The following is a 23,920-nucleotide window of genomic DNA, read 5'->3' as shown; positions in this document are numbered from 1 at the left end:
GAGGCTCTGGCCAGGCTGATCTAGTGTGGGGTGTCCCTGCCCATGGCAAGGGGGTTGGAACTAGATGATCCTTGTGGTCCCTTCCAACCCTGACTGATACTATGATAAACAATCCCAAAAAATCCAAGCCAAGTTAAGAACCAACTGTACCAAAGATACACACAGCACTCCAATAAACCTCAACTGGAAGAGAAAAACCAAAATGTAAGGGAAATAAGTTTTATTTGGTATTATTGTAATATATAACCATTATATCTATATAACCATTGTATCTTACAGCTGTTTGAATGTCATTAATCTAAGTATTAAAAAGCCACAAAACCCACACAACAACAACACAGGGAAAAACAAATCAACCCCCAGAAACACACACACACAAAACCAACTCACACATCACACAATGAAATCACAACTTCTCCAAAAGAAAACCAGTTTCCTTTTCCTTTGTCTTATACAAAAGGATTTCAGAAAAACACTTCAAAATAGCTTCATTAGATTTATAGACAAGGATCCCTTTGACAGACTGTCAGCACTGCAAAAAAAAGGGGGAAATTTGGACAGTTCAATCCCAGCCTTGTCCCCAGGTTTTAGGAAGTTTGCTACTTTATAAATAAAGCAATTAACAGCTTTCACATTAAGGATCACGTAGATAAATAAGAAACCAGATGGTTTTATATACCTAATAGCACTGGTTTCTCCTTGCCATTTCCTGCCACATAAACTGGATTAAATACAAAACCATGCCCGAAACTAAACACACAAAACCCAGCTAACCATCACTGAACTGCTTGAGGACAAAGTTTATAACAGCAATGTATCCTTAATTTGCAAACAAACAATTAAGCCACCCTAAATGTCTTCCTGATCCATACGAAATTGCATTTTCATTTGATATGCCAGAGATACTTATAAGCCTTTCCAGCAGGAAATTAAACAGCTTGAAAATGCAACTTCCCTTTAAACACACACACAACATTTATGTTAAAAAAAAATAACAATTGTGAGACTAGACAACTCACTTTTGGACCAGCATGATCTCACATCACCCTGTGACAGTACTAGCAGCAGCAGGACTATTCCTGTACAGCTGGGATCATGACCTCAGTCTCATTCTGAATGAAAAGTCCTTCAACATCCAAAGCACTTTATGTAATATTCCTCATTTCTAGTTCAAATTCACTGTCCAGATTGAGGTATTCCAACAATCATGTCCCAAAGCTATGCAGAAGACGACAGACCTTAAAAAGAGTTCATAATTTCAACTGTCTTGATTGTTTTAATTATGAACACGTAGGTAAAGGAGCTGCATTGACAACTTCTAATAAAGAAGTGTCAGCCCACTGCAGTGTATGGAGCTGTGCTTCATCATAAACTCCATGCCTGGGGGAAATGAGAAAAAACACTGCAAGGCAACTCAGAAAAAAGTGTAAAAAGAAAACAACTGACAAATTCACTTGGCACACAAATTAGTGAGGGCATTTTTTATTTACATAGTTTTCATAACTTCAGAAGAATCAGCAAGTCTCTGCTACATTTCCCAGCAAGACAACAGAGACACCATCATTACCTGGTGGAAGTGCACCTTTCTCTTCCTCCTACTGTTAACTTTTGGCTTCTGTGCATTCACTTTCCAATCACTAAATTCTCATATAAACTATCTCTGGTGTCATTCTCCAAGTGAGAACTACCAGAGTGTAGATAACATTCCTAATGGTACCAAACTGAAGACAGCAATACCAGAAATCATTTAACACTGTGAGCTTTGGTTACTAGGATGAACTCCATATGCCATTTTTTAAGCAGTCTGAGGATCTGAGGGATTGCTACATAATTAAACTAAAAGCTCTTTACTGAACATGTCTGAGCACACATTTTTCATCACTTGGCAAATCTGGTCCATCCAACCATGACAAAAGGAACATCAATCATTATAAACCTGCCACTTGTACATGCTGAAACTGCCAATTTCAGATCACCCCTATTACATGAGGGATATGGATGTGCTGGAAGGTGTCCAGAGAAGGGCCACAAGGATGAGCAGAGGGCTGGAGCACCTCTCCTGTGAGGACAGACTGAAGGAGTTGGGGCTGTTCAGTCTGCAGAAGAGAAGGCTCCCAGGTGACCTAATTGTGGCCTTCCAGTATCTGAAGGGGACCTACAGGAAGGCCTCTCAGGATCTCAGGTAGCGATAGGACTAGGGGAAATGGAATGAAGCTGGAGGTGGGGAGATTCAGGCTGGAGGTGAGGAGGAAGTTCTTCACCATGAGAGTGGTGAAGCCCTGGAATGGGTTGTCCAGGGAGGTGGTTGAGGCCCCGTCCCTGGATGTGTTTAAGACCAGGCTGGATGAGGCTCTGGCCAGGCTGATGTAGTGTGGGGTGTCCCTGCCCATGGCAGGGAGGTTGGGACTAGATGATCCTTGTGGTCCCTTCCAACCCTGACTGATACTATGATACTACTATGATACCAGATACACCATTAGTAAGCCTAAGCCAGCATCCTAACATCTCATTTTACAGCTGCTGAATGGCCCAAATTTTCAAAAACTCAAAGAATTAAAAAAAAAAAATAATTAAAAAATATCAGTATAAAGGTTAAGACTGAATAAAACCTGAGGAAAACTTCTTCCAACAGAAAGAAGCATTTTTTATCCAATATTTAAAGTGTGAACGCACATAAATCCTTGGAAAAACCAGAATCTTATCAAATATGTGTAACATTCAGTTTCACAGACAAGTCAAAGCCATTTCTACTGAGACTAATTTATTTGTGCTGGCATTTAAAAATCTCAGATAAAACCAAAAAAAGACTAAATGAAGTTTTATGATTAACCTTCTGGAACTTCAGCATCACCATGATTGCACTTAACACCTTCTGCAAAACACTGCTCAAAATTCCTTTTTTTTTTTCCCCTTTTCCTAAGGCTTCAGAGTGTTTCTGACAAGTTAATCAATACCCTCATAAACAAATGATATGCTGAATGAAATAATCTCACACAGCTAGCACAGCCACATGCTGTGCCCAACATTAATCTACTTGTAAACGTCGGGACTCTCCGTTCGCTGTTTTACGCTTTACCACGCTGACAACTCAATCTTGGCACCGTGTTATCATCTACTTCAGAAACAGTTACAGTGGTCTTGGTCCCTCCCCTGGTTTGTTTTGTGGGGTTTGTTTGAAGTTTTTTTTGTGGTTTTGTTCCCCCCACCCCAGGGTTTTTTGGGGGTTTTCTGTCAGAACATGTATTCTCTATTAAGCAGCCCAACGTGATAAATAAGAGCGTTCTTAACTACGTCTTAGGCCATATGATACCTTCATGTGTGTACTCTTCAGTGGCAAGAACAGGAACTCTCTTCACGAGGTCTGTCAACTAGGTTACATCAGACAAGTGTACCTCAGATCTTCATTCATTACCAAAGAGGCTGTTTAAAGAAAAGCTTAGAAAACTGGATAAAAAGAAAATTTCTCAGCTCTTGAACTGCACCAACCAGTGAAGAAAACAAAATACTACTCCGTTTGCAATCTTTTACATTGCCACTCCAATACCAATGCTTTCAAGAAACACATGTGCAAAGATTCTTCCACACAGACCTGAGGCAGAAAAAAAAACCACAGCCCTTTACTGCAAGCAGGTACAAGAACTGTTCTGCACGAGCGTTTCACGTTCCTTTCTTCATATACCGGGAAAGGAACTGGCTTCTGACAAAGTGGACCAGCTTGGTCTCTGCGCTGAGCATTGTAATGATGGTTGCTGCAAAGCACAGAGCCCCAATACAGATGTGAATCAGCCTTCCCATCCAACCTTTATCACAGCAGAGGAATACCTACAGCAGAAGAAAAGAAGCAATTGCAGGAAAACAACTCAGCACAAAGTAGATTGACTGTCTCAATAAAAATAGAAAACCAAGGTCCAGCAGCTCTCCTGACTATGCTCACACCACCAAGCTGCACGTGGCTTTGTCACCTGCACTGATTCTACTGATCATCTTCAGTAGTCACAACACTTTCTTGTAGAAAATTCTGTCAGCAGAAAACAGGCATTCAATAGATACCCAGTACATGTGGAAGCTGTTACTATCTGGCATGCAGAAATATGTTAATTGAGATATGAAAGCAACTGAGGGTGCCATCATACAAGGCTGCTGCTTTGCACCACTGTTTTCTTACAAAGCCTCACCAGAAATCCTCCACTCCAAAATATAAAGCTCTCCTTTCTAAGGCGTAATGGATTTCCAACCTGCCAGATCTCTGTACACTGAAATGCAACCACCTCCATAATAATTAGTCAGGGCAATTACTACCCTGTAGTCTGAATAAATGTGATGAATGTGCTCTTGGCAATTTTCATTTCTGGTCTTTTGATTGGTTTCCCTCTGTCATTTCTTTACTACAGAATTTGTAGTTACAGTTTCTTTGTGCTACTGCAAAACTTCCATTACAAACTAAGGACATGGATTGATCTACAGACAGCAGAAATATGCTACCTTTTATTTCGCTTGCCAAACCCATCTTCTACTTGTGGTCAAAATACCTGTATATCACAGATAGAATCTCTTATTATTATATCTTGCCTTGCCTGTAATGCAAGTCTTCCAGCCTATTCTCATGAGCCTTTTTTTGCTAACGGTTTTGCTCTGCTTGTGGACACAAAAGTCATTTGATGTGAACTTTCACAGTGGGAACAATGAAAAGAGATGCTTACCTCTGAGAAACCAGTGATAACTCCACTTAGGATGTAAACAAGTACCAAAACCGGTGAGGGAAGCAGGCCTCTCAAAGGTCTGTAGGTGCTTGCTTTGAAGTAATCATAGATATAGTGGATGCTGTGAGCTATTCGAATACCCATGTTAAAGCAGTTGGCAAGGATAAAGCCTACACTGCCATACCAGTGGGTCAGGAAGTAAGAGATGCACAGAAATGTGAAGGACAAAGCCAGCATAACAAAATTATACCTAGAGAGAGAAAAAAGAAATGACAACAGCTACAGTATTTATTTACTAACTTTATCTTTGAAGAAATAAAGCATTTATTTTCTGAGGTGAAAAGCAGTAAGAGAATTTCTATCTTCTAATGGAAGGATATCAACTGGAGAACGGAGATAGTGGAAAAAAAATCCTTGGAAGAATGGAAAATACATCAAATTAAAGCAAGAACATTATGTGCAGGAAGTTCTTTTTCACTCTTCAGCTGTATACTCACTTCAGAAGGTCAAATTTAGTATCAAAGATTAATAATGTAAAAACTTGTGGACTACTTCTATTTTATTTCAGATATGTATCAAACAATGCTCAGCAACAAGATAATGTTTTAGTTAGTTTCTGCTCCAAACAGTGGCTTTGAAAACAAGTTCACACTTCAGAAAGCAGCCTTTGGTATGCCTAGAACACAGTGCTTTGGCTGTGATAAGCAAACTTCATTGAAATTAATTTGGAAAGGCCTTGTAATGGACAGCTGCTACATAAACTGGTGGTGTTCAGGAGGAGACTTGACAGGGTGCTTGGTTACATGGGTTAGTTGATTAGGTGGTGTTGGATGACAGGTTGGAAGCGATGATCTTGAAGGTGTCTTCCAACCTGGTTTATTCTATTCTATACCAAGAAAGCTTGATGGCAGCAGTGAGAAGGCCATGAGGCTTTGAGTCAGCAACCCAGGATGAACACAGAATCAGAAAATGATCAAGGCAGAAAAGGATCTCAAGAAGTCATCTGGTCCAGCTTCCTACTTTAAGCAGATAAACCACTGAATTTAGATCATTCAGGACAGTAACTGTCCATGAAAAATTTTAACAACTGCAACATATTCATGAGTTTCCAGTGACAGGATGTCTGAAATTAAAACTGTCACTTCAAGCACATGTACAGAACACAAGCCTTCACATTCTAATTACTTCTGCAGTTAGGGATGTACAAAAACTTCATGTCTAACCTTTTAACTCAGGTATTTAAACACTTGCTAACACTTTCTACATCTACATGCAGACAGCTAAACATGTAGCTGTTGTTCAGGGGGGCAGGATATTTTCACGCTGATTTCAAATGCACTCATGCCTTTATAAGGTCATTACAATTAATTTGTTAAGAATATCAATGTTTATCAACAAACACAAGCACGTAAAAATCAGAATCAGTGCACGTTTGCTTGCCCATCTATTGCATCTGGCTCTGGAGATGAGAAGCACAGCTCTTAAATAACTACAGAAAGAAATTTGCTCTTTGGAAAAAAAAATAAATGATCAGAAAAGAACATTTCCAAGCACACATTCACGCAGAACTGTTCTGTGTACACACTGAGCTCCAAGCTAACCACGTGAAGATTAATCACAGGAATATTCTGGGGACACTATTTCCTACCTGTCTACCTCTTCTTTGCACATCAAAGCAAATGTAAAGCATTCTGTTACTCCATTGATAGCAAGAAACAGGACATACAAAGAGTAACATCGGAGGAGATCTGGACCTAAAAAAGACATCAGAATGATAAGGAAATTATTATTTCCTTGGTAAAACTGCATTGTTCTTACACTAAGAAACAAAAATTATAATGTAACAATGGAAATAATTTAATTTGACAAAGGTTTTCTGCCTAGATATCTTGACAAGAACACAAAGGAGGCAAGAAAAAAAACCCAAGCAATGAAATCCCAAACTACCCAAGAACAGCAGTTGTTATAGTAACAGGAAAGATATCCATCAAAACAAAGAATCTTATTCAAAGGGATTTCCTAATTAAAAAGTACTTTTTATCATAACCCAAATCTTCTATTGTACAGAAGTTTGTGGAAACTAATTCAATAGTTACAAGTAATAAACAGTGTATTCTGAACACAACAGTAAGGAAAACAGAAAGGCTGTGTGGGAAGAGGGCTGTTTTCAGATAGCTTTAGAAGACTACAGAGCAGATTTGCCTTTGCTCGAATTAGAGAGAGCTATGTTTTGTCTTTGACTCTGAGGGTAATGTAAACACCTTGTAACTGAAGGAGAGAAGCTGGGCAGAATTTGATTGGATGTGTTAAAATATTGTTTTGTTATTTTGACCTATTGTATGCCTTAATTACACGTATGCCAGTAGAAAATGACCAACTGAGATGTGATGTATGTGCCTTCTGACAGACTATATAACTTTGCTGTACAACGTAATTAAGGTCTTTGCCTGCTTACATCTGGTCCTGAAAGCATTGCACGAGGCAAATCCAACACCTACAAAACATCTATACTACCAACAAGGCTGTTCAATACATTCAAAATGGTGCTAGATAAAAAATTATGTGCAGATTTTTGAGCCAGAAATGATTACGTGACTTCAAAACTCAGATTTTGTATCTTTTTCTTGTCCTTTAGATTCAGCCAAGCTAAGTCACTGGAATCAACAGGAGTTTTACATGAAAAAAAAGGTGTTGATTTATGCAAGAATTCATAGCAGCAGCAGATTCTCTCTGTAAAGAATGGCTTCTTTGTTCGCTCTGTAAATCTTTACCTGTTCCAGAACTGAGCATAGAGCCTCCATAAATATCCAGAGCCAGCTGAGAATAAGCATAGCCAAAAATTGTGATGGTAAGGCCAATCAGAAGCACAAGTTTCAGCAGCAATTCTAATACATTTGCAGCCATAGCAACATCATCCTGAAAAAAAGAAAAAAAGACCAAGTAGTCAGTGACAGGAAAAAAAAACACAAAGGATTGGTCTGCAGTGTAGAAAAGGTATGAAACTCTTCCTTTCTTACTGAATTAGCCATACACGTGGTCTTCATCTCCAGCAATGTTTTTCTATCTATATTGTCATTCTGTATTTCACTCATGACAAGTTTCACACAAAGCATAAATATGTCTGTTCAAGGAAAAGTACAAACAGCACTTGCATTAATCCAAAAGAAAAGTACCTGCTTCTGATCCTTTACGTTCTTCCCTCTTTCCAACACTTTAGCAAAAAAGACATAAAAACTCTCCTCAATAGGCAGAAAGATAAATCTGGCCACCAGGGAACCAAGGTTATTCACGATATCATATACACCTTGTGAAAAAGAAGAAACCCACAGAAACCATAAAAATCAAACACCTCAGAACAAGATAGAAGTAATCTGTAAGTTTTGGTGCATTTTAATTCCAAGTCCTTAACAAGAACATGAATTCTCATTTATTCCCATTGAACAAAGACAAAACTAGTGGAATTCAAGGCAACATTAAAGCAGGGTTCCTTAACATTTCTGACAGTCGCAGCAACCAGAGCTCAGAGTTACAAGGTTTGCTCATATATGTTACCATCTAGAGCAGCACCATCAACTACAGAGATGTGGATCCAGTAACAGCATCAAGCCACATTTAACTTCCTCTATGGGAAGAGCTATCACAGGCCGTCATGAATTTCACTGAATGAGAACAAGAACAGTAAGACCATACTGATTCAGAAGAAAAGAAAGGTAGTTATTTTTACTGTGAGGTTGCTCTTTCTTTTTATTTCCATGGAAGTGAAAGAGCAATCCTACCTGACATTTTAGAAGCACTTCCATCCCCAGCAAGATGCTGTTCCAAATCTGCTAAGACATCTATGTGTGTGCATACATCCACACACACAGAGTACAGTCACTTAGAGCGTATGAAGTCAGGCATATGGAGAAGTGCTTGACACATTCACAGTGAAATCCTGTAGTAACGTTCTAGATGATTTCATTGGACTTGGAATGGAACCAAAACATTTCTCAAGATTTTTAAAGTATAGGCATATTTGTACTTATTGCTCTTTTAAAGACCCTACAAGCAAGAGGCAACTGTTCTGCAAGGGAAGAGGAGCAGCAACAGCCAGAGTTACCAGTGGCAAGCACTCTGTGTGCACTTGCAGCCCGCAAAGCCAATCAGATCCTGGGCTGCATCAGGAGAAGTGTGGCTAGCAGGTCGAGGGAGGTGATCCTCCCCCTCTACTCAGCCCTGGTGAGACCCCACCTGGAGTACTGTGTCCAGTTCTGGAGCCCCTATTACAAGAGGGATGTGGAGGTGCTGGAACGTGTCCAGAGAAGGGCCACGAGGATGATCAGAGGGCTGGAGCACCTCTCCTATGAGGACAGACTGAAGGAGTTGGGACTGTTCAGTCTGCAGAAGAGAAGGCTCCGAGGAGACCTAATTGTCGCCTTCCAGTATCTGAAGGGGGCCTACAGGAAGGCTGGGGAAGGACTTCTCAGGATCTCAGGTAGTGATAGGACTAGGGGGAATGGAATGAAGCTGGAGGTGGGGAGATTCAGGCTGCATGTGAGGAGGAGGTTCTTCACCATGAGAGTGGTGAAACCCTGGAATGGGCTGTCCAGGGAGGTGGTCGAGGCCCCGTCCCTGGGGGTGTTTAAGAGCAGGCTGGATGAGGCTCTGTCCAGCCTGATCTAGTGTGGGGTGTCCCTGCCCATGGCAGGGGGGTTGGAACTAGATGATCCTTGTGGTCCCTTCCAACCCTGAATGAAACTATGAAACTATATACTCTCTATTTATGGTGGAGAACATACTACTGCCCACAATTAAAAAGTTCAACCCATCCAAGAAACTTCTAACAGTAGGTCAACAATTACAGCCTATTTTCCTTCCCCAAGTTAACTTGCAACTCAGTCATCTGAAGGGCTACTGCCATACACTACTCCATAACTAGACTAAGTTATTCCAGAGAACACTGGATGTGTGAGGTACACATGAAGTTTACATAACAAGAAACAAGATCTATGGTATCATACATGGGAAAGGTTTTATTCAAAGGAAAACTTGAAGTCCAGAATCTTCAGTTAAATTCTTTTCTGTCTATCAATCATTCACCTAAATGTACCTCAAAGTCACAAAGGCTATGAAATCATCTCACAGGTAATAAGTGATAGAACAAGAAGGAATAGCCTCAAACTGCAAACTGGGTAGGTTTAGACTGGGTATTAAGAACATTTTTTTTCACAGAGAGTGGTCAGGCATTGGAACAGGCTGCCCAAGGAGATGGTTGAGTCACCAACCCTGGATGTGTTTAAAGGTCATTTGGATGTGGCGCTTGGGAATATGGTTTTGGGGTGAACCTTGCAGAGCAGGGTTATTGGTTGGACTTGGTGATCCCAAGGTTTTTTTCAAACCTGAATGTTTCTACAATTCTGCTAGCTCACATTTTCAAGTTATCTTCAATACTTAATTTTCAGAACCACCTGAAGAGCAATGACTGAGAACAGAGTCAGCATTCCACAAGACCATCACACTTACCTTGATCTCCAAAATTCAACACATTCAGAAAAGTCATCACATATCGTTCCCCTGTAAGTTCAAAATAAAGAACTTAAGTACAAGTCCCTAAACTTTTCCCAGTACTTGCTCAGGCACTTCCAACACTAAGTATTCAAGAGACAAGGTCAAATAGGACACCACCTGGTTTAGAATATTCTAAAAACACTTCAGCTAGGTTAGTAACCTCTGTTGGCAGCAATCTCTGTAAGTTGCATGCTCACCTCCACCCCAGCTTTCTCAGTTTTGTAAACAGCATTCACTACTTCTTCTCTATCACAAGCAGATGTCAAGCCTCACCTTCTGTCAAAATCTGTTTCAAGAAGGACTGTTTGAAGAAACTCCAAGTTAAGCGTGCTTCCTTCCAGTTAACAAAGGTCTGCAAAGAAGAAAAAGTACTGAAAGTTAATAAACATGACTGAAAGTACTGAGTAGAAACAGAAGATAAGAATACTCTTGGCTAACTCTAATGTACTGATGAGGAAAACCCACAATGTCACAACTACTAACAACCCATCTAAAATATTGCTAAATACAAGCATCCATCTGATCTGGCAAAGCCTTTTTTTGCCCTTGCTGAAGATTACTGTTGCTACATGTAGAATATCCAAATAAGCTTTCTATAAAAAATACTAATCAAAGAGACTGGGGAAAAACCCTGAGCTCTTTAGTATGCCAAAAGAACTTTCACATTCACTGTACACAGAAATTGCATAATGCTCTTCACATTGTCCCAGCACTCTTGCAACTACCTTAATCTTTCCAATTTGCAAATCTTTTTCAACATGTCTTCTTTCTCACTGTGATTTTTCATTTCTTTCTTAGCTCATTTTGAGATGACATCAGAGATATCAGAGTAGCAGTAGGATGCTGTGTTCCACCGTGTTTATTTTCTGGAAAAGTCCAAGTACCGAAATAAACATGGTAAAACAGCTCTGTTTTCTTTCCTGCCTTGGATCCAGTGACACCTTGTCATTTTCCTGCCCACTGCAGATGTTCTATCTCCGGTTAATGGTTTATGCAAAGATACTAAAAGATAAGTCAGCAACAAGTCCCTAACAGCAAAGAAGTTTCATAATGTTTTTCTGACAAGGATTTTATTGGTACAAACCACAAACAATTTGAATGTTGTTTTTTCCAGTCAGTCATCCTCCACAGTGCAGAGATATCCTCAAAATCACTCCATTACTTCCATTATCTCAGACTGTCAAAGCTCTCTCAAGAAAAAAATTAAAACCAAGAAATTAACAGTGCAACCTACCTCATCTTCCACCAAAGTAGGTAATAGAGCTTTCATTCTAGCGACTGGAAATGACTTCTTTGTTGCTTCAGGAGACCCCAGAAACACCACAAAATAAATTATATAGCACATTACTAGAACACTGACATATAAAAGCTGGAGAAGGAAGGAACAAAGGAAAACCATCAGTGATATAAACTAAACTTGCAATGCAGAATTACATGCTAGAGTTCCAAATTCAGGGAAAGCAAACAGTGATCCTGACTGTGTTAAATTTTAAAGGAGATGAAGACTAACCCCCCCAGGAATGCTGCTGACTTTTTTTTTTCATCTGTATGTTATCATGTCCCTTTGCCAACCTTTATATCTATTTAGCATGGTTAAACTCCAATTATAAAGCAGTTATTCAGCCCAAAACCCATCTGACAGAGGAGCTACCATACATGTCTCTGTCTTGGATCAATGATACACTACCTAGGACAGCCACTGCAAAACCTGGACAAAAACCCCACCAAATGTCCACATCTGAAGTGGATCTCATTTATGTTATCACAGGCAAATTGACCTTTACTAGGTGACAACCCAATTTTTTTGGGAGCCAGTATAGCCCTTCTTCATTGTAGTAAGGAAATAGTTTCAATACAAGTACATTAAACATGGGCAGCACGTCCTGATAAAGGTTGGTGGTACAGGCTGATAAAAAGACCTGTGTGACTATAATCTCCTACACAGCAGAATGCAAAGTTTGATGTTGAATCCAGGTGGTGAACAGTCTTCAAGCATCAGAATGTATATGTGACTAAGAGTTACCACAGAATTCATAAGAGAACACAACCTTATGTGCAAAACATGCCTTCACAGGCATCCACTAAACTGCTGAGGATCAGTGCCAAGTCAGTAATGAGTAAGAGGAAAATAACAAAGACAGGTGCTACATCTTAAACCTCCCTGAAGCATTTTCTCTCACCTCCTCAAAAGTTATTCAGCAAGCAAAATACCACCAGCAGCAAAGAAAAATTCAGATGAATCAAGAATTTATAGAGGGGAAAAAAAAGAACACAGGAAAATTACCTGAGCAAAGGAAAAAATGTAGAGGCCCCAGTGAGGATAAAGGACTACCAAAATAACTGTCAAAATGCATTTTGACACCACAGAAAGGCTTTCAGCAATTACCTTTAAGGAAAGGAAAACACAGGTTATTTTCTGCCAGCATAATTACATACACAGACTGAAAATACATTAGTTTCACCCACAGAATACAAGACTTCCAAAGTCACTGTGACTTTCTGACAGAGATCCTTTCTGCTGAGCTTAGATTGTCATTTCTCTGTATATTTTCTATTCTGGCATTTCACAATTTCTCCATTGCACTTTCCCAGTCCTTTGTATGGGGCATAAGGGGAAATTTTTGCTTGAGACAATCATGCTCTCAATTGTCGTATTTCACAATTTCACAACAACCACCAACTCCAATGCAAAACTGTGGAAGCTATGCACCTCTCCCTGCAATTAAAACACTTACTTAAGTATTTAATGTTCACTAAGGTAGTAATTCCTAAATAAACCAACTTACTTGCTGTAACAGGTACAAGTTTATATCTATGTTACAACTATGCCATACAGTACTAAGCAGTACACACAGTCCTGTGGTTTTCTACATGCCTGAATACACAAACAACCTAGTTCAGAAGTTTGTTCTTTTCAACAGAAAAATGTAATTCACACACACATACAACCCCATAGACTTCACTAACCTTAAGCCTCACAAACAAATGAGCTTGTGCTAAAACCCAGAATGGTTCTCCCAGAAGCTCAACAACTGCAGACAAACCAAATGCCACTACACCAGCCTGATAATGCGGAACCACAGAAGGATCAGGTACTTCAAGCAAATGTAGCCAGACTAAGCCCAAAAAGACAGACCAAAACACACCAAGAGGGACTCTGAAAAGTTAGGAAACAAAATCAAAAGAAATGTTACTTGAGGAGGAAAAAAAGCATTAACATTTCAAATATTGCCAACATTTCTTAAAAACTCAACAACTAAAACTCTGAGGGGTTTTCATTCATCTCCACTGTTACCATACCAAGATCTTTTTTTAAATGAATACTTCAACAGCTTTCTTTTGCACAACATGGAAAACATTTTTCTGATTTCTCTATTTTCTACTAAAGAGTCTAGCATAAGGTCAACTGTCTACATTTCTTGTTCCCTAGGATCAAAGAAATCTGATCCTCTGTCAGCCTGCAGAATACTTCACACCCCTCAGGGCTGGGTTACCAGGGGTTCGGCAGACAAGCGTTGCTGGATCTTGCTGTAACAGACAACGATGCCACCACTCCAACTGCTACCTTCGATCTTTCAAAAATCCCTGGTTCTTCAGAGAGTGACAGCAGAGTGAGCTGAAGAAAATGCAGGCCTGCACCTGAGGTGCATCAGTTCTCCAATTCTCTAGTGTAGTCCTGAACCACTTCAATTGGTGACTGGAGCTAAAAAGCCAAGGCAGGCACATGAGTGCAGACTTGTATTACCTTCTGTTGACACTGCTTCAGGGACACAAAGCTTCTAGCCGTTTGCAAAAAGTTTTACATCATTATTATCATATCCCTAAGGTATCTGACATCAAGCTAAGATATTTTTGAGCTCCTTCAAGAAAATCAGTCTTCATTTTAAGTTATGCTTCTCTATGAATGAAAAAAAAAAACCAACAAAAAAAAACAGAAAAAGGCACACATGGTCATTGTTAACTCTGTCATTTAAAGCCTATTTGACAGGCAGTCAAATAGCAGGACACTGATTATAATGAGGCAAAAGGACCAGATCTAATCCATTTCAAGTATCAGTATTAAGCTTTATCCTTGAAGGGGACAATCCGTCTTCTTTACGCCTGGATGCAGATGATCACACACAATGCCCATTCCTGGGCCAGAGCCAACTAAGAGCTGTGCATTTCCAGGGAAAGTCAGTAAGGTGATCCAGTGAGGAACCACGCTCTTTTCACACAGGGGTGGTTTTCCACCATGTCAGACAGGTAATTTTACTTCCCAACCCATCTAATTGAGGCTGCACAGCTGCTAGACTTGGCAGAGAAGTAGCAGAGAGGTGCGTCCAGGAACAAGGAAGGAGAAACAACTCTCAAAATCTGCTTAGCTCCAATGTACAATTGCACTGGCTGCATCCTTACGTAAACTTTAACCTATCCACTTGTTGCAATAAAGAGCACTGCAACTGAACGAAGCAGTCCTCCTTACTCCCTGTTAATTTCAACTCTCTTTTACCTCTTCACATCTACCCAACGTGTTTATGCTGCCATATCAATAAACATCAGGGCTCAAGACCTTGAAAAAAAAAAACATCCAATTTAGGGGGAAGATAAAAGAAAGAAATGTAAAGCAGTTCCATAAATGCACATCAGGCAATATAAGAGGAAGACTGACAAGGCAGAGGACTACATATTTGTGCATCATGATTGTCCTTCAACAGCTACAACATAACTAACACCAGGCTAAGTAACAGAACAAATGGCTCCCAATAACAACTTTGCCAACATTGCTTTCCTACCTACTCCAAGAAAAGATGAAGTCTGTAAATGCTAAAGCAACAGCTTCCTGCATCGGTCCTGAAACATGACTGAAGCTATTAAATGTCCAATACTACAATAATTGCCTCAGCAAATAAGTAATTGCTCTCATTATTTGAGCTCTCAGACAAAAATCAGAAATAAATTCTAAATCAGGAAATGTTAAGAGGCATCTTACGTCAGCCACAAGAGATTAATTGTTTTGGTCCAGTTTCGCTTCGTACTTCCACTCAAACAAGCTCTGCGAAATGCTTCCCTGGCTAGGAATACAACCGTTGAATACAGCAGAGTCAGCCTGAAGGAGATGAGGAGGAGAAAAGAAAAAAAGAAAAGGGTAAAATTATTCCTTTAAACAATACTCCTGAAATCCTTCATGCAGTAGCATCACTGACTGTTTTTACACAGGGCTGCCTGACAGACAAATCTAACAGGTATCCAAAAAACCCATGGTGCTACAAGATATAATTAGTATCTCCTAAAAAAGAGGATAAAAGTGTTACATGTGATTATTCAAATGGCAGAAATACTTCAAGCATGCTATAAACCAAAGATGTAGTTGCAAAATTTGTTGTATAGCAACAGCACATAATATGCAATTGCGTCTCGCTCTTCTTCAGCAAGCTGATGGCTTAACATGAAGGCAGGTCAGCAGTAACTGAAACTGAGGTTATCAGAAACCAAAACATAAACTGTGAAACGTTCAACGATCAAACACTGTAAATCACGTAACAGTAAATTAAACAGCATTGTGCAAAGTGCTATTAGCGACACACCCTATAGACCAGAAACCCTGAGACTCTGCAACAGGCACAGCCACTTAAAGCCCTATCCCAGAGCCGGGAGCCCTGTTCCTGGGGAAGCCTCACGTATGTCATGCTTCAGAAGAGCGCGGTCGGGATGCGGGACACGGGCTTCTCACCCGAGTGCTCACCTCACGTTGACAACACCGATCAGTTCTCTGGAGAGGTAGCGCAGAGTGAACGCGTTCAGCCCGAAGGTGACCACCCGGAACAGCACCTGTGGAGGAAGCCGCACGGGAAACACCTGCGGGCCGAGCGAGGCTGAGGCGGCTCCCGCCGGGCACCGCTGAGGAGAAGAAGGAGAGGGGAGGCACCTGCAACAAAGCGCTGGAGGAGGCCAGCCGGGTGGTCTGGCCGAGCACGTCCTGCGAGGCCATCAGCCCCCGCCGTGCCCCGCCGGCAGGATTTGCAGGCGCCGCCGTCGCGCCGCGATGGCGTCAGGCAGGGCGGTGCCCCGCGCTGCCGGGGCCGGCTCAGCCTCCGGGCGGGAAACCAATGCCGGGCACAGCCGGCGCAGCGTTCGCTCACTCCGCGGCTCGCGGGCTGAGGGTGTGTGTACGCACGCGGGCTTCATAGAGGTGATGGCATTACGGCATCCTTGTCCACAAGCCCCTCAGACTTGGGGACAAACATTTCACCCATGTAACTGTAATGCCATTTAGATAAACACGGGTCAGAGATCCTGAAATAGGCCCTTCGGTAGTCTTTGAATGGAGCACAGATTGGCTGTAAAAAGTAAGGAAACTCCTTCAATTTGGTTTCAGTAGGAAAGGGAACAGGCAGTTAGAGCAAGCAGTCCTTCCACAAATCAGGCAAAGCATAGGCAAAAAAGCTACTCCAAACAAAAATTCAAGCTCTGCCCTTTTCTTAGTGGCATGTAATAGAAGTCTTTTGATTTCAGTTGTCACTAAGTATGTTGCGGCTTGTACTAATGTCAATAAGGGTGGTTGAACTTTGGGAATAAAACCTTCACAAGTTACCATCAATGCTGTCCAGGGAAACAAGAATGCAGTTGAGGAACATGAAACATGCAGCATATACCAACACTCAGGAAGAATTCATGTTACTACTCCTCTATACATACAAATATTTTTATTACAGAAGTAGGGAATCTCAGGAAATAAACCAGGATAAATCAGTGTGCTGACTGGAGGCAATAGTCCAATCTTTTTAGGCATCTGCCATGGAGAACTCTAAGTGACAACTAGTGATGCTTTGTTGGACAGTTTGGCTTGTCACCTCATAAAACTAAAACAGAAACAGCTGCAAAGCAAGGGGAGATGGAAAAGGAAGAGAAGCAACTATAACTTCAACTGTTTTTAATAGGAACCAGCTTTGCCACTTAGACCCTTTTGGCATTAATGCTCCCAAGCCACTAGATGGCAAACGGCCTTTGAGGCAGGCGGCAGCAAGAACACCAGCCAGTCCCTTCAGCACATACTTGAGGCTAGACTGAAAAGTGAGTCATTGTACTCCAACAGCATCTTTCAGATTCTACTGCAGGCTGTCAGAAGAGCAGTTATAATAATAGGCCAACTCATAACAGCAATGTGACACCACACAAATCAGAGTAAGAGAAGTATTTCAAACTTACAAATTGACCTATTAGCTAACTTAATTTTATCCACAAGACTTTGTGAGCAGGCTTAACGATAGAGTTGACAAAAATGCTTATTTTTAGTAACACAGTTTGAGAATAGGTGTAACTTAAAGGAGGACCCAAGTACTGCACAGTACCAAGAACATGCAGTCAAAACAACTTTTCCTACAGTGGCAGTGCCCACTTAGAGCATTCTTGCATCCTCTCACTGCAACATCCATCTCTTAGTTGTTCTGAGACAACCATTTGTGGCAGGATACTATAAAATAACTCACTTTCCTTTACATAAAAGGAGGCAAGATAGCTGTGAATAGAGCTGGAAAGGTCTTTTGTACTCCAGGACAAAAATTCCCAAATTAATGACGGAGTGAGACTGGGAAGCAGAAATCTTATTAAATCAGCAATGAAACCTGGAAACAGTTCTGGTCAGTTGTGACTTCTCATCTGTTCTAAAGCAAAGACCTCATTACAGAAGTAAAATACAATCCAGTATAAAGAATCACTAGCAAATTTGTATTTTATTAGCCCAGATAAATACTGCACTTCATCATGAGTAATATATTTTAGTATTTATTTTATTTGTGTGTTTCCTTTCCCTCAAAGGTCCCTTGGGGAATGAAGTTAGAAAACCAACTGTGCTATGAAATCATATGCAAACTTCCCTCCTGCTGCCTGATTCTGTGATACCTCCCAGAATAGTGCATGACAACACAAAATGACAGACTAGGCTGCGAGCTAAAGACTGTATATTTCTGCTGCTGAAGAAGCTTTTAGCTTTGCAGTCAAGACTTATTTTAGAGACAAGCCAAAAAAAAAACAAACCAAAAAACACCCAAACAAAAAACTAAGAAACTCTGGTGCTGCCTGAGCAACCCAGCAGCATCCTGTCCAGTTCATGAAGCACACAGACCGAGCAAGATCCTTGATGCCCTCAGGGCGCAGCCAAATGCTGTTGCTCGTGTGCCCAGCCCTGCTCTGTGGCCCTGCAGCTGGCTCTGAGGGCAGCAGACTTTCCCCGTAGCATGCACTGCATTAAGAAAGAGATACACACTCCTATTTCTACCCCTCTGGCCTGCAGCATGATTCTATCTTGTTCTGGATGTGCAGATTCTTAAAGGAGATGAGTGGATACAGAACTGGTTCTGTACAGTCCTGGCTCTGCACAGTCCTGGCTCTGCAGAGCTCACTGTCCACAATACCCCACACTTTGTAGGGAGCACGATGCTTAACAGAACTGCTGTGCTTCTGCTACAAGTCAACACTTGCCAGCTCATTAACAAGGACAAAATACTTGTTTCTGAGTTGGCAAAATATTATCTTCCCTATACTGCTCAGAGGCCTTGTGCTGGCACAGGACAAATATATTAAGTCTGGGTCTAATTTCCATTGTTTCTCTTTTAAAAGTAATGCATAAAAGAGATTTGTCTTTTTATTCCTTATCATACAAAACTTGTTCCTTCACAGATATAACTAGGAAACTGGTGTCAAAGCAGAGAGTCACTTGCCAGACTAGGCACTACATCTCATTAGGCTTTCTTCCTTCCTCTGAGCATCCATCTCAGGTCAGGGATGTGTCTGGGCCTGAGCATGTTGAATTTCCAATTCAGAGCAGAACTGCAGGAAGCAAAAGAGATTCACAGGTTATTCAGCAGCAAAGGACACATTAGGAATTACTGCTGTGCCAGTGTCTCTTCCCTCCAACCAAAATGTCCCCAGAGAGCTTTTTAGATTAGTTTCCCCAAGCCTTGTGGATCGCGTTAATCTCTCTGTGCATGTTAAATAGTTAAACAAAAATGTGCATTTCTTTCTCCCCAGCTACATCATTAGTTCAGTAAGGATTTGATTTTTGTCCTTTCTTTTGGATGAAAGAAAAAAGGGGTTTTTTGAAGCACACAGTTGTTTTCTGTCAGAAGCAACATCTGGAAAATGCACTGTCTTAGCTTTCCAGAGGAGCTTTTGACTTTGTAGTGTAGCAGTAACTTTGCTTTACATGTTTTCACAGCACTTGGGCCTTAAATACACCTTTGATATGTAATTCAATCAAGTGGTTTTACTGATTTATCAATTTCACTTTTAAATTCAACTTTTATTTATTTGCAGGTTAAATAAATGGAAGACTGGCACCTTCTTATATGTAAAATGGAATGTAAGCCAATGTTTAACTCAAAGGGAAAAAAAGGCCAAGAAAAAGGCAGCAAATACATAAGTTGAAAATCAAACTATTAAGGACAGGATAGTACTATGTTTTCAGGAACAGTGCCAATTATTACACTGCATACTTTACAGTATATTAGGCAGAATAAGAAACAGCATCTGTAGATTACAAGAACAAAAAATGAGCACTCTGCACAATGCTGTTTCCAGTAAGCTTCACACATTTCTTCTTCCCTTTGCAATTTAAAAATCTGTAACATTCAACATGCATTCTAAAAAAGTCTACCAAATAGAATTTCAGTTCTTCAGTCTGAGGGAAGTAATAAATTACAGCAGTTCTGTCGCTGGAACTGGCAAGCTTCTTGCTTAAAATTCTTGCAGAATTTGTATATTCCTTAAGCATGCACATGAAGTCTGCACAATCTTTGCTGTCTTGTAGATTCTAAATACTAAGCATTTCCTTTGTATTTATTTCTGTGTTTAGCTGAAGATGATTTCTGTCTTGCCTACTTCAAGGCTAGAAATTCCAGCCATTTTTACTGTAATCTAACAGACTGTCCTACCTGTCTCAGGAAGCTTTGTATCAGCCCCTTACTTCGAACACCAAGCAGACAATTCATCTAATTGCTATGTGCTCTGGAAGCCTACCAGTGCATAAAATAAGAAACCTTACAATGGAACATCTTTCAGTCTTTTTGGAAAGTTCATAATGTCAGCAATTATCATAATTACGAAGTTCTCTTGTGGATAATTTCCTTTAGCTTGCAAAATATTATCTGCTTTTATGTATTGTTCATGCTAGACATACACAACTTGACTGCCACTGTGATAAGTACTGTTTCTGGAGGGCAGGACATCTCAAATTCTAACCTACAAACCTGAAATGTAGAAGTGGTGAGGAGTAGGTGCTGCAGCAAAAATGTAGATTCTTCCTCTGTCTTCCTCTGCATTCTGTAAAATTAACATCACAGTTACACTTGCTGCTGCAGGTTTGGTGTTGACCAATGCATTGCTAGTGAACATACAGAAGAGATTTCTGAAGCGTAATAGCTACAGTAAGATTATAGAAACAGATTTTGCAGCTGTGAGCATCTGCACTTAAAAAATCTCTACCATCTAATGCTTGGCATCTTTGTAAGCTCCAGGCTACCTCCCCTTGAGGAAAAATGTACCCAAAAGATGCAGAGGTGCAGAAAGCCTGCAAAAGAGACTTCTGTTTGCTATACAAACACATACTCACAAACACTATTTACTTTCAGAATACAGAAATGAGGCTGTGCTCATTAAAACAGTTCACAAGTGCTGAGTACTCACACAGAATGATTCTATTTTAGAATTCAAGAACAATTATTAAACTTACTTTGACCTCCGTGTGACTTGTGCATGAAATGGCCTTAAGACTTCTAAAATCAACAGTGACAATAACTCAGTGAACACAGTAAAATACATACATGGAAGGACTCAACTGGCAAGTACTTCTCAAATACACATTAGAGGAGTTTGGATTCTGAAAATGCACTGAGCACAAGATGTTCAGGTTTCTCTTTCCTTTTCTCCTTTGCATCACCTGAAGAGTTACTTCTGAGGCAGATGGAGACATGCAGGAATTATGCTTAACAATCAGGAGGATATCTGACAAAATGGAGTAAGCAGCTTTTCAACTTTCAGGAATCCAGCATCTAGGAGAAGAATCACTTAATGGAGTGCCTTATAAAGACTGAGAACAGAGAATTTGTGAGTCACTATACACTGCCTTCAAATTCCACTTGTATGATGTTATATAATATTGAGCATCATCACCTGTAGAACAGAACTAATTACAAGTCAGGTATCTTTCATGTCATTCATTTCCATCTCCCTTGAGAGCTGACTTCCATTCTTCCCTGAAATAACTCCTTTGAGCAAGACAGTGATTAGTTTGACAAATTGATAGAATAGAATATTTCCATGCCCTCTTCTCTTGCATTCATGACAGTTACAGCTAAGTGAGATAAATCTTTTGGATTCCTCTTACTCCTTAATGACAAGCAAGGGATCTCTTAAATAAGCATATGTTTTTCTATTCAGTTTCAGAAACTCCCACATTATCCTTCCACAGTTAAATCCCACTTTCAGTACCCTGGAATCCAGTTAGGAAAAAAGCTCAGTAATACAGGAAGCAGAACTTAACACTTAACTCTCCCAAATAAGTACAAATGAAGAGAAGACTTCCCAATGGCCTATTTACCTTTTAGCAGGAGGTCACCTAACGAGCTCTTCAATGTAAGAAAATAATATTGAGGGTCAAAATCATCTCTTCCTTTAATCCAGATGTCCATGTAGTCAACTTCCTTGCCTCCATTTCAATTGGAAACAAAGCTTCATTACATGTCATTCTCTTGAGATAAAAGTACAATTATTATCTACTAGTTCAAGGATGCCCAGGGTCACACAACAACAGACCTTGACGAGTCTATTCGCAGTTCATTAGGAGCAAGACTCTACTCTTTAAATCTGTAAGCTTATATGGATCAGAGAAATACAGGATGGCTTAGGTTTAAGGACAGAAGCTGACCCTAAACATCACAGTTCTGGTAAGAGATGAATAGAAAAGACCAGCAAGATGCCCTTCTGCAAGTCTTCAAACACATGATCTTGTGTCATGCTAACAATGTTAGGGGACTTCCCCAACCTTGTCCCGTAAGTAGATTGTGAAGTAAAACTCCCCTCTTGCTTCTCTACTAAATAAGCTTTTCTGTTTTATTTCCTCTTAAATATATACTTTTTTTCTCCCAGGTTTGCCAGGCACTCTGAGTTTGTGTGCTAAGCAGTCAAGTAGAAAAAAAATGCTTCCCTTTGATCAGCCAAGTTGTGACTGTATTACAACTGAACCATCACGTGTCAACAGTTTGTCCCTAACTCAAGGTGTGGCCTGACCAGTGCTGCATACAGGGGAAGAATAACCTCCCTTGTCCTGCTGGCCACACTATTCCTGATACAGGCCAGGATGCCATTGGCCTTCTTGACCTGGGCACACTGCTGTCTCATGTCCAGTTTACTATCTACCAGCAGCCCCGGGTCCCTTTCTGCCTGGCTGCTCTCCAGCGACTCTGTCCCCAGCCTATAGTGCTACTTGGGGTTGTTGTGGCCAAAATGTAGAACCCTGCACTAAGCCTTATTAAATCTCATCCCATTGGCCTCTGCCCACCCATCCAGCCTGTCAAGGTCGCTCTGCAGGGCCCTCCTACCCTCCAACAGATCAACACCTGCCCCCAGCTTGGTGTCATCTGCAAACTTACTGATGATGGACTCAAACCCCTCATCCAGATCATCAATAAAGATATTGAACGGGATGGGGCCCAACACTGATCCCTGGGGACACCACTAGTGACTAGCTGCCAGCTGGATGTGGCACCATTCACCACCACTCTCTGGGCCCAACCCTCCAGCCAGTTCTTGACCCATTTCAGAGTGAATCTGTCCAAGCCACATGCTGCCAGCTTCTCCAGCAGTTTGCTGTGGGGGACAGTGTCAAAGGCTTTGCTGAAGTCCAGGTAGACTACATCCACAGCCTGCACCACATTCACTAGGCAGGTAACCTGATTGTAAAAAGAGGTCAGGTTGGTCAGGCAAGACCTGCCCCTCCTAAATCTGTTGCCTGGGCCTGATCCCTTGGCCATCCTGTAGGTGCTGTGTGCACACACGACAAACTGTTCCATAACCTTGCCTGGCACTGAGGTCAGGCTGACAGGTCTGTAAATATCACAGTTCCTCCTTCTGGCTCTTCTTGTGGATGGGCATCACGTTGGCCAGCTTCCAGTCATTAGGGACCTCTCCAGTGAGCCAGGACTGTTGATAAATGACGGAGAGCGGCTTGGCCAACTCATCTGCCAGCTCTCTCAGCACCCTAGGATGGATCCCATCTGGTCCCATGGATTTGTGAGGATTCAAGTGTCTCAGCAGGTCCCTTACTGCTTCCTCCTGGATGACAGGGGGACTATACTGTTCCCTGGCTCCATCTGCCAGTTCAGGAGGCCACTTGTCCTGAAGACAACCTGTCCCACTATTGAAGATTGAGACAAAGAAGGTATTGAGTACCTCTGCCTTTGCCTCATTTTTTGTCACTATATTCCACTCTGGAGCCAATAAAGAGTGGAGGTTGTCCTTGCCTCTTCTTTTGCCGTTAATGTATTTATAGAAACATTTTTTCTTCTCCTTTACAGCAGTGGCTAGTCTAAGTTCTAAATGGACTACTGCCTCTCTATTTTCTTTCCTACATGACCTAGCAACACCCTTAAACTCTTCCTGGGATATCTCCCCTTTTTTCCAAAGGTGATGCAGAGGGT

At 41.0% G+C, this 23,920-nt stretch overlaps 1 protein-coding gene and 1 long non-coding RNA gene across 5 annotated transcripts in view; both read right to left on the bottom strand.

The window, feature by feature from the left end:
* Positions 1 to 1,454: 1,454 nt before the first annotated feature.
* On the bottom strand, positions 1,455 to 16,233 carry RFT1 (RFT1 homolog). The gene is made up of 13 exons (XM_068157869.1): positions 16,156 to 16,233; positions 15,973 to 16,058; positions 15,220 to 15,336; positions 13,215 to 13,404; positions 12,532 to 12,633; positions 11,482 to 11,616; positions 10,521 to 10,599; positions 10,203 to 10,253; positions 7,874 to 8,004; positions 7,472 to 7,616; positions 6,349 to 6,454; positions 4,701 to 4,950; positions 1,455 to 3,822 (listed from the first exon to the last, which is right to left on the bottom strand). The coding sequence occupies exons 1-13, from the start codon at positions 16,216 to 16,218 to the stop codon at positions 3,658 to 3,660; spliced, it is 1,620 nt and encodes a 539-aa protein (XP_068013970.1). The 5' UTR covers positions 16,219 to 16,233; the 3' UTR covers positions 1,455 to 3,657.
* A 165-nt stretch (positions 16,234 to 16,398) lies between these two features.
* The window catches only part of LOC137450886 (uncharacterized), a 67,756-nt gene continuing 60,234 nt past the window's right edge, over positions 16,399 to 23,920 (bottom strand). For 3 of the 4 annotated variants that reach the window (XR_010989676.1, XR_010989673.1, XR_010989675.1), the window contains 2 exons: positions 20,474 to 20,546; positions 16,399 to 19,055 (listed from right to left, as the gene is read on the bottom strand). This is a non-coding gene — a long non-coding RNA (uncharacterized lncRNA). Of the gene's footprint in view, positions 19,056 to 20,473; positions 20,547 to 21,162; positions 21,931 to 23,920 lie in introns of all 4 variants that reach the window. The other variant, XR_010989674.1, reaches the window with a different exon arrangement.

This window comes from Melanerpes formicivorus, unplaced genomic scaffold, assembly GCF_026170545.1.
Source record: "Melanerpes formicivorus ecotype bairdi unplaced genomic scaffold, bMelFor1.0.p_v2 SCAF_38, whole genome shotgun sequence".
NCBI lineage: Eukaryota > Metazoa > Chordata > Aves > Piciformes > Picidae > Melanerpes > Melanerpes formicivorus.
Note: the sequence above shows the minus strand (reverse complement) of the source record. Positions and strands in the feature narration are given on the sequence as shown.

Coding starts and splice junctions, on each gene's coding strand:
- RFT1 (XM_068157869.1), bottom strand. CDS start 16,218: ATGGCCTCGCAGGACGTGCTCGGCCAGACCACCCGGCTGGCCTCCTCC. Junction 16,059..16,155: donor CCTCCAGCGCTTTGTTGCAG/GTGCCTCCCCTC, acceptor CTTCCTCCACAG/GTGCTGTTCCGGGTGGTCAC. Junction 8,005..10,202: donor GTTGAATTTTGGAGATCAAG/GTAAGTGTGATG, acceptor CTTTTTCACAAG/GTGTATATGATATCGTGAAT.